Source organism: Silurus aristotelis (genome assembly GCF_946808225.1).
Source record: "Silurus aristotelis genome assembly, chromosome: 6".
NCBI lineage: Eukaryota > Metazoa > Chordata > Actinopteri > Siluriformes > Siluridae > Silurus > Silurus aristotelis.
The window spans coordinates 34,593,343-34,604,383 of record NC_139579.1 but is presented as its reverse complement, the minus strand read 5'-3'; the positions used below and the strand labels follow the sequence as shown (position 1 = coordinate 34,604,383).

Genomic DNA, 11,041 nt, shown 5'->3' with positions numbered 1-11,041 from the left:
TAACATTAGACCAATAAGATTTCCGAACAGAAACGAAAAAACGCACCTCACCTGTGTTCTGAGCTGCACGGCATCGGGAGAAAAATGTTTTTTTTTAAATGCACGACGATGCCAGAAGATAAACCCTCGAGGGGAAATAGTTGTAAAAGGAAGGAGAAAGACAGTGAACAATGACTTTCTTGGTGGGCTCCTGTTTAGATACAAGCCGTTGTAGCGTGTTGAGTCTGGGTGAAGGGAGAGCTCGCTAACTCCAGTTACAACACAAATCATATAAGCACAGACAGCTTTCCAAAACTCGTGCTTTTTTTTTTTTCTTGGCAACAGCGTTACGGGTTAGTCAAAGAAACTTAGAAATGAGCATCAGAAAATAATAAGGACATATTCCTCGGTCTCCACACATGCAGTAATAGCGGAAAAAATGCGCCGGCAGGCTATTCCCAAAATGCCGCTCTGCTCTTAAAGGAAGCGCAACATATTTCACCCGTTACACCGTGTAACAGACACTGTCTTTCATTAAAGCCTGTGTAAAGTTCATTAGTTTCAGTGTAGACCTGCAGCTTATACACAAGGTGCGGCTTATTTATGTTCAAAATAAAAATAGTTGTCAAATTCAGTGGGTGCGGCTTATATTTGGGTGCGCTTAATAGTCCGGAAATTACGGTACATGTTCACTCACACACACACACACACACACACACACACACACACACACACACACACACACACCACAGACCACAGACCATCAAATTTTAATAAATACCCACTATTTTTTATGATTATTATTATTATGATAATTTTTTTTTACATGAGATTGGCTTCACCAAGGAGCAGAGACACACACATATTACATCACATTACATCACACACAGACACAGACCAATAGAAACACACACACACACACACACACACACACACACACACACACACACACACACACACACACTTATACCTGATGAGCCATCTGTAAAGTCCCACATCAAACTGCCTGAAAGTGGAAAATAATATTTGATTAGAACATTTACATTCGTTATCGTATTTTATTTTTATCACCTGGAGATACTCTATATGTTGAAAAGTAAGTGCACCCTTGATCATCACACACACAGTTCTTCTCTATACAATAGCTTTATGGTTTTACAGCGAGCTCCCTGAAGACTCCTGACTGTTCACATGAAAAAATTTTCTTATCCGTGTCTGCAATGAAACTCACATCTTTCCTCATTCATTTCAGTGCTTTTGCTTCCATCTGTTGTATTTTTCCTTTTTTCTTCTCAATCAAATCTCCCATTAAGATGTTGAGATGTTCGTTGGGAGTGACGACAATGGAGAGGATTAGAAATGAGTTTATTAGAGGGACAGCGCATGCAGGACGTTTTGGAGACAAGGTGAGGGGGCGAGATTGAGATGGTTTGGACATGTGCAGAGGAGGGACATGGGGTATATCAGTAGGAGAATGCTGAGGATGGAAACACCAGGAAGGAGGAAAAGAGGAAGACCAAGGAGGAGGTTTATGGATGTGGTGAGTGAAGACATGCAGGTAGTTGGTGTGAAAGAGGCAGATGTAGAGGACAGAGGGGTATGGAGACGGATGATCCCCATATCTCCCATTGATTAAAAAACACTACTACTGATGCATGAAGCACTGAATGTTCTTGTGCTGCTACTTCACTCAAAAGGTGCAGGTTATTTATTGGTATCTTTAATAGTGAAAGGGGAAAGTTTGCTTATGTCTCATTCAGCATACAGTGGAACTTTACTTTACTGAAACCTACAATCAGCTTTGAGCTCTAACTGAAGATTGTTCCAAAAGACTGAGCGTGGCATGAGGGTGCAGGACACAATCATGCAGAAGTAATTATTTATAATCCAGTGTAGATGAGTTCCCTTTACAGGTGAGTTCCTTTCAAGGCTCCTCCTCATGTCATCTCAGGATGTTTTCCCCTCACACCCTCACCTCTGACTGACTCATTACAGATCAAATTATAAATACGTAATTTAGATTGCAGAATTAATTTATTTCTGTAGCTCCGTTTTGAGACAGTGTCCAGTGTGAAGACATGGAAGAGGTGATGAGTTATAAATATAGATATAGAGATGTTAGAAAATGCTGATAAAACAACATCAAAAACTTCATGAGAATTAATGTTCCTGAGCTCTGACACTGAAGACTTCTATATACATGGTTTTTAACTCTTGCATCAGAGGAGTGTGTTCTGCACTTATCCCTGAGATAAGGCGTTACTATGGAAACCATAATATATTAGAGTGAATATATTAGTATAACGGTGCACTTTCAGAGAATTAATCACCACATTCTGACCAATCAGAATGCAGAATTTAGATGGAGTGTCATGTAACAGCATAGCTTCACAGTGTAACACACAATATTAACATTACACAATATAACACACAACATCGTATAACACACCACTGTACAAAACACTTTTGTTTTGGAGGCTGAAGGGGCAGAGCTTTAGGTCAGGTGATGCAGTGTGTTTAATTAGCACACCAGAGCGTTAGCATGCTGAGCAGATGATCTGTAGATACATTTATTGTGTATAAATTAGCTCCTCTGTCACACCTGGCCCCTGTAGTTACTGCAGGTCTGCACATCTCCCTTATTCTTAAAGATCAGTACCAACACACTCCTTCTCCATTCCTCAGGCATCTTCTCACCTTCCAAAATCTTGTTGAACAATCTGGTTAATAACTCCACTGCAACTCTCCTAAACATCTCCATGCTTCTACCGGTATGTCATCTGGTCCAACCGACTTTCCACTCTTCATCCTCTTAATCGCTGCTCTCACTTCCTCCTTACTAATCCTATCCACTTCCTGCTTCACATCTCCACACCATCCAACCTTCTCTCTCTCTAATTTTCTTCATCCATTAGTTGCTCAAAATACTCCCTAACACACACAGTTTAATCCACCCTCCAATATTCCTGGCCTTACCCCCTTTCCCTTGTTCTCCCATATGTTGTAACATTTCCCCACTCACCAATCTTTCATTCCCAGGTTCACCTTCTACCACTTCATCTATCTCACTTCAGAATTGTTCCTTCTCCTCCATCTCACAACCCACTTGTGGAGCATAAACACTGATGACATTTATCATCATGCCTTCAACTTCCAGCTTTTATATATATAATAAGTATATTGGTGTTTATTTGTATTGGTGTATTTGTGTGTATATGTGTGTGTGTTTTGCAGTGTTACAGTTCTCAGGTTAAACCTTAAAGTTCACTAATGAAGGAATTAAATAAAGTTAAGTCAAGTTTATTTCTATTGCGCTTTTCACAACACACATCGTCTCAAAGCAGCTTTACAGAATGTAACAGTGAAGGTGAATGGTGTGTGTTTATCCCTGATGATCACCATGGAGTCTGTGGTGAAGGAAAAACTCCCTTAGATGTTATGAGGAAGAAACCTTGAGAGGAACCAGACTCAAAAGCAGAACCTCATCCTCGTGTGGGTGAGATCAAGAGTGTGATTATAGTCTTTAAACACTACAGAACACTGGAGAGTGAGAACTAACATGAGCACTGGAATGTAAGATTGAAGAAGTTGGAAGCTTTACTGCAGTCCTCTAATGAAACTTTAAACAGTGAACCACATGTGAACTGTAGAATGTTCCAAAAGCACATTTCAGAGTGTATGTGTACTGAATTGAGACAAACACTAATTCAGAGCTGAGACAGTGAGCGCGTTCTAGCTTGTTTTCTCTGGAGAGAAAAGACAGAACTGAAGAGCTGCTGAAGACTGAAGAGGTGCAGCTGCTGCAACACGCCAGATTCAAAACAGCAGCCGTATGTGTGTATGTGTGTGTGTGTGTGTGTGTGTGTGTGTGCGTGCATGTGTGCGTGCATGTGTGTGAAGTAGATCTCGGAGCTGAAGGAGCAGTGTAAATGTGAAGAGGCTCTGCCCCCTGCAGGTCATCACAGGTACTAGATCAGGAAGTCCAGTCTTTCCCACTCAGGACCGGTGTGGTTTGGGTGCAGGTTTTTATTTCATCCAACTAAGAACCACATCTGATAGTTCATAATAAAAAATTAAAATCTAAACAGGTGCAATCTCCACCCATTTTGACACCCACCCAGTCACACACACAGCCCACCTGTCCCCCCACACTCACATACACCCACCTGTCCCATTACTCAGACACATACCAAATATGTATAAACATCCTGAGTTCAGAGAACACCAGCTAACACACACAGCTGAATTCCACTATTTATCTTATGTTGTGTAAAAGTACATAATAAATGTAACGATTACACACCTGTCCGACAGAAGAACCTCAGGTTCTCTCCATGTTCCTCTAATGTTCACATTTCAGCAACATCGCATTCAGTCACGTCAATAAAGTACAATAAAAGTGAAATCAAAAGAGAGAGAAAGTGTGTGTTTGTGTGTGTGTGTGTGTGTGTGTGTCTCACCTCCACATCCCTCGGAAGCTATACATGGTGCTCACACAGCGGGGCAGAGGAGGGGGCTCAACACCATCTAACTTCATCAGCAGAGATGCAACACCAAACAACACCAAATACTTCACATAAAAAAACTGTACAAGAGCCAGTGCCAGGCCACCTATAACAGGGGGTTGGGGGGTGGGGTTCAGACAAAAAAAAAGTTTCAGCTGATCAACTCTAATTAGGTTTTAAAGGCAACACAACATATTTCTAAATCAATAAATCCATAAAAATGGATATAAAAAGTCTACAGAAACTTCAGTGAACAAATGTCAGAAAGTAGACCATGAATAGTTACGCTATCAGACATATTGCATGTTTTTAAATGATTGTTATTGCACTTGTTGTTTAAAAAACATTTTTATTGTTGTTATTGCTGTTAAACAGTAATAAGTGTGTATTTTGGTTACTGGTTCACTGAGCAGCTCTGATTGTAAAGTCTAATAGCAGCAGGGAGAAAAGATCTTCTGTTTCGCTCCTTCAGACACTCAGGATGTAACAGTCTGTCACTGAAGGAGCTGCTCAGAGATTAAACTGTTTCATACAGGGGGTGAGAGTCATTTTGCAGTAATGATGATAGTTTAGCTCCCATCCTCCTTCTTCCACCTCCTGTACAGTGTCCAGTCTCTTCCTGTCTGCAGGAGAGATGCTGCTGCACCAGCAGACCACACCATAGAAGATGGCTGAGGCCACCACAGAGTGAAATAAATTCTTCAGTAGCTCTCCCTGCACTCCAAAAGACCTTCATCTCCTCAGCAGAAAGAGAGGATGACTGCCCTTTCTTACACAGCCTCAGTGTTGTCTGTCCAGTCCAGTTGATGTTCAGATGAACACCCAGGTATTTGTAAGACTCCACTCTCACAATGTCCTTTCCCTGATTGTTCACTGGTGATAAGGAAGTTTATTTGTACCTGCGGAAATCCACTACGGCATTTATCTGAAGGCGGCTCCGTTGGCACCAGTCCACAAGGTTCTGGATCAGTCTTCTGTACTCCCCGTCATCATCATCCGTGATCAGACCAACGATGGCAGAGTCATCAGAGAAATTCTGCAGGTGTCATGGTTGCTGAGCTGAACATGAAGTCTGCAGTGTAGATGGTCTTTATCAAATGTGAGGTCAGTGCTACTGGTCTGCAGTCCTCAAAGTCTTTTGAGACGCAAAGTTTTTGGTACTGGCACCACACAGGATGTTTTCCATAGCTGTGGCACCTTCCCCAGCTTCAAGCCCAGGTCAAACATGTACAGCAATATGCCACACAGCTGGTCTGCACAGGTCTTAAGGAGCCTGGAGCTGATGCCGGCTGGGCCCACAGCTTTTCTTGCTCTGATGTTTCTGAGCTCCATTCTCACCTGGGCTTCTGTAAGGGGCAGTGTTTAGTGGTTGGAGTGGGGGCTGGAGGGAATTGGTTGGTTGGTTGGGGGGGGGGGTGTTAGGTGTGTTGTGTGTAGGCTGTGAGCTGGTAACAGAAAAGGCAGAAAATCCAGACATTTAAAATAAATCCAAACTATTTAATAAATAACCCAGTAGACAGTGTAATTATAACAATCAATTACAAAGTTTTACTCCTATTCAAAAGAACGAATTCATTTATTTCCTCATCAAAATCATCAACTTGTGTTCTAGATTCTTTATCTAGGATCTGTCTTAGAACCCACTGCTTTTCTCTTTATATCTGCTGCCTCTGGGTGAAATATGCTAATGATACACAGATGTATATTTTAGGAAATCCAGATGAGAGAGATCAGCTTAACAATGTTAAGGAGTGTGTAAAGGACATTGGATAGTGGATGCTTGGATGCTTAGGACTGTGCTCCCTAAACTCCATCAGCATGTGAACTTTGAGGAGAAGTTAACATGCTGGATCTTGTTTACACAAACATCCCCGGCACGTATCGTGCGGAGCCCCGCCCCCACCTCAGGTACTCAGACCACATCTCTGCTATGCTAATTCCAACATACAGACCGCTCGTCAGACGCTCTAAACCGGTTCTAAAACAGGTTAAAACCTGGACAGCAGGAGCGACTTCTGCTCTTCAGAACTGTTTTGAGTGCACTGACTGGGAGATGTTTAGGGAGGCTGCAATCAATGGCGATTCCATCAACTTGGAAGAGTACACATCAACAGTGACCAGCTACATCAGCAAGTGGGTTGATGACATGAACATCTCCAAGACCATCACTACACGCTCCAACCAGAAGCCGTGGATGACTGCAAAAGTGTGTGCGCTGCTAAAACAAAGAGACTCCACCTTCAAAGCAGAGGATAAGATACACTTATGAACAGCAAGGGCCAAACTGTCCTGTGCCACTTCCACAGCCACTTCCAGGACAGAGGAGACACCCGGCGCATGTGGCAGGGCATCCAGGCGATCACAAACTACAGGAAAAGTTCGCCTCCCTCCCAGATGCGCTGAACGACTTCTATACCCGGTTTGAGGTGCAGAACAACGTAGAGGCGAGGAAGACCACCCCCTCTTAATGACCAGGTGCTCTGTCTATCCACAGTTGAACTATGCAGAGTTAACTCACGGAAGTTTGCTAGACCAGACAGCATTCCTGGCAGAGTGCTAAAGGAATGTACAGAACAGTCTTTACTGGCATCTTCAACATCTCCCTAGCAGCAACGTTGTTTCTATGTGCCTCAAGACAACTCACATTGTCCCCGTTCTAAAAAAGTCTACAGTCTCCTGCCTCAATGACTATCATCCTGTCGCACTCACACCCAAAGTGATGAAGTGCTTCGAAAGGCTCGTCATGACCCATCAAGACCCAACTTCCACCCTCACTGGACCCCATGCAGTTTGGGTATCATTCAAACCGTTCCACAGATGATGCCATCTCCACGACTCTCCATCTGGCCATCACCCACCCGGACAATAAGGACTCATAAGGACGAATGCTGTTCATAGACTTCAGTTCAGCATTTAACACAATCATCACTCAGCACCTGATTGAGAAGCCTAAACACCTTCCTCTGCAACTGGATCCTGGACTTTGACTGAAAGACCTTAGTCAAGTCAAGTCTAATCAAGGTTATTTCTATAGCGCTTTTCACAATGGACATTGTGTTAAGTGGCTTTACAGAATTTAAAAGTTAAGGTGAATTATATGTGCTTATCCCTGATGATCACCATGAGGGACCTTAACAGGTTAAAGACTATAATCACACTCTTGATGTCACCCAAATGAGGATGAGGTTCCACTTTTTAATCTGGTTCCCCGCAAGGTTTCTTCCTCATTTCTTCCTCACGGTGATCATCAGGGATAAGCACATATAATTATATATTATATGTGCTTATATAATACATTATATAATTATATAATACACACATATAAAAAAATCTGTGCCTTTGGCACAGTTTTTGAGACCCACGGCTGAAAATGCCCTTCCTAACTTTAAATGTTAACAGTTCCTGATAAAAATGTGCTACACACACAATTTAAATATAAAAAATAAAAAAAACCTTGAAAGTTGATATTGCTTAAAAAGATATTAAGTTATAGATGATGAAGTGCCATGGATTTACATTTCCTGCAGTGAACATTATTTTTATTTCATATATAAATATATGAAATCAGTTCTGGAGCAATCCAGAAAAGTACTGGGCTAAAAGCCACATGTCTCATGAGTTTCTATTTTAAATTCTATAAAGATTTTCATTACAAATAAGATTCCTACAAACATTTATCTGAGACTGTGTCTGATCCTTTTCTCCTCCCACTGTTTGAGAGACACCTGCTAAACTAAGGTGTTCATTCGTACTCTATTCATACAGTCTGCATAGAAATGAGCTGCTGACCAGTAAAGGCTTTTGTTCTACATGTTTGGATATTGATATCGAGTTAACATTCATATTGATGACCAGGAAGCAGACAAGCTCTTGTTTTGCGGTCATTCCAATCCCAACAATTCACATACACACACACACACACACACACACACACACACACACACACGGGAGATATTTTGTAACTTACAGATGTAAAATAGAATCCCCATTCAGATCTCTAAGTCTCTGTTGTTACTCCACCCCAAAGAATATTTTCCACATCACTACTTTTGTTTTGCAAATCTCCGATAAAACAATTTTTTTGACTGTCCATTTTTTTCCCTTGTTTTCTTTTTTTTTGTAAGCAAAGTCCAGTTAGCACGTGCTATAAACAGCTGTTTGTGGTGAACTGAGGGCTGCATCACTTCCTGGTTCGTCACCAAATGCTGCTTCGACCACTAAGAGTTTGTACAGAGTAATAAAACTAAGACTCGCACGTGGGGAATAAAATCCTCCCATATATCGTTAGAATCCTGCACTCAAAGGCTACATTTTCTATCAGTCATTTCGTTTCCATAATGCTACTGGCTGGAAATAAAAGGTTTGAAATGACCTTTAATGGACCTATTAAATGGTGCAGCCTATATTAAAGACTCAACCAAAGATTCTTTTACTTTTAATATTATTTTATTATTTTTTATTTTGTGGTCTCAAGAGTTTTGTAACACAATATTTTATCAGCCATATTTGTTTTTTTACCAGTAGGATGTTGTTTTTTTTATGCGAAAGTTATCCCGAAATATATACAAATAAAACACCAGCCGAAGTTCTGTGACGTTAACAAAATATATAATATTTATGTAGATGATGTAAACGATGCTCTAGGATTATCATTTGTCGACTTATTAAACTCTTTTGGAGTTAAACAAAACGTCACCAGACCAACCCACCGTTTTAACCACACACTAGACTTAATAATATCCCACGGAGCAGACGTCACTGATATAGATATTTTACCCCAGAGTGATGACATCACAGACCATTATCTCCTACTGTACACACTACCGGTAGAGCAGATTAACCGTGTTTCACCACGGTATCGACTTGGTAGGACTATTATTCCAACCACTAAGGACAGATTCATAAACAACCTGCCTGATTTATCTCAGTTTCACATTAAACCCATAAATGCTGATCATCTTGATGAGATGGCAAACAACATAGACCTTATCCTCACTAGCACTTTAGACACTGTTGCCCCCATCCGGTTAAAAAAGGTTCGAGAACAAGCACCTGCACCTTGGTATAATAGTCATACGCATGCCCTAAAGAGAACAACACGTAATCTGGAGAGAAAATGGAGGAAAACTAAATTGGAGGTATTTAGAATTGCGTATAAAGACAGTATGCTTAGCTACAGACAGGCGCTAAAAGCTGCTAGAGCTAAACACCTGAGCAAACTCATAGAAAATAACAAAAACAACCCCAGGTTCCTTTTCAGTACAGTCGCTAAATTAACAACAAATCAGGGATCTGAAAAATGTGTTCCATCACAGTTTAGTAGTGAAGACTTTATGAATTTCTTCACTGAAAAAATAGATAACATTCGAAAAACAATTGTGGCGGTCCAACATCTGAGATCATCTCCTGACCCAATCTTACCTAAAACTCCACAACTCCACTGTTTTACATGTACAAAACAGGAGGAGCTGTATGATGTTATTACCAAAGCTAAATCAACCACATGTCAGTTAGATCCCATTCCAACTAAACTACTGAAGGAAGTGTTACATACAGCTGGTAAACCTCTTCTGAATATTATTAACTCCTCAATATCTTTAGGTCACGTCCCTAAACCCCTCAAGTTAGCAGTTATTAAGCCCCTCATTCTTCTTCTTCTTTCGGCTGCTCCCATTAGATGTTGCCACAGCGGATCATCCGTCTCCATACCACCCTGTCCTCTACATCTGACTTTTTCACACCAACTACCTGCATGTCTTCCCTCACCACATCTATGAACCTCCTCCTTGGCCTTCCTCTTTTCCTCCTACCTGGTGGCTCCACCCTCAGCATATATCTAGCAATATAATTCAAGTCCATCCTCTGCACATGTCCAAACAATCTCAATCTCGCCTCCCTCACCTTGTCACCAAAACATCCTACATGTGCTGTCCCTCTAATAAACTCATTTCTAATCCTGTCCATCCTCGTCACTCCCAACGAAAACCTTAACATCTTCAGCTCTGCCACCTCCAGCTCCACCTCCTGTCTTCTACTCAATGCCACTGTCTCTAATCCATACAACATCTCAGGTCTCACCACAGTCCTATAAACTTTCCCTTTCATTCTTGCAGATACCCTACTATCACAAATCACTCCTGTCACTCTTCTCCACCCACTCCACCCCGCCTGCACTCTTTTCTTTACTTCTCTAACACACTCTCCATTACTTTGCACTGTTGACCCCAGGTACCTGAACTCCTCCACCTTCTCCACCTATTCTCCCTGAAACCACACCACTACACTGCCCTCTCTCTCATTCACACACATGTACCCTGTCTTACTCCTACTGACTTTCATTCCCCTTCTCACCAGTGCATATCTCCACCTCTCCAGGTTCTTCTCCACCTGCTCCCTACTCTCACCACAAATCACTATATCATCCGCAAACGTCATAGTCCAGGGAGACTCCTGTCTGACCTCGTCCGTCAACCTGTCCATCACCACTGCAAACAGGAAAGGGCTCAGGGCCGATCCTTGATGTAGTCCAACCCTCACCCTGAACCAGTCTGTTGTTA

At 41.7% G+C, this 11,041-nt stretch overlaps 1 protein-coding gene across 10 annotated transcripts in view; it reads right to left on the bottom strand.

Moving 5' to 3' along the window:
* hhat (hedgehog acyltransferase) overlaps positions 1-11,041 on the bottom strand; it is a 46,240-nt gene that overhangs the window by 10,494 nt on the left and 24,705 nt on the right. For all 10 annotated transcript variants that reach the window (XR_014534104.1, XR_014534105.1, XR_014534106.1 and 7 more), the window contains exons 8-9: positions 4,440-4,590; positions 950-985 (exon numbers count right to left, since the gene is read on the bottom strand). Coding sequence is in view for 5 of the 10 variants with exons in the window: in XM_083544720.1 (XP_083400846.1) it covers positions 950-985; positions 4,440-4,590 (187 nt within the window). In the remaining 5 variants the exon portion in view is untranslated. The remainder of the gene's footprint in view (positions 1-949; positions 986-4,439; positions 4,591-11,041) is intronic.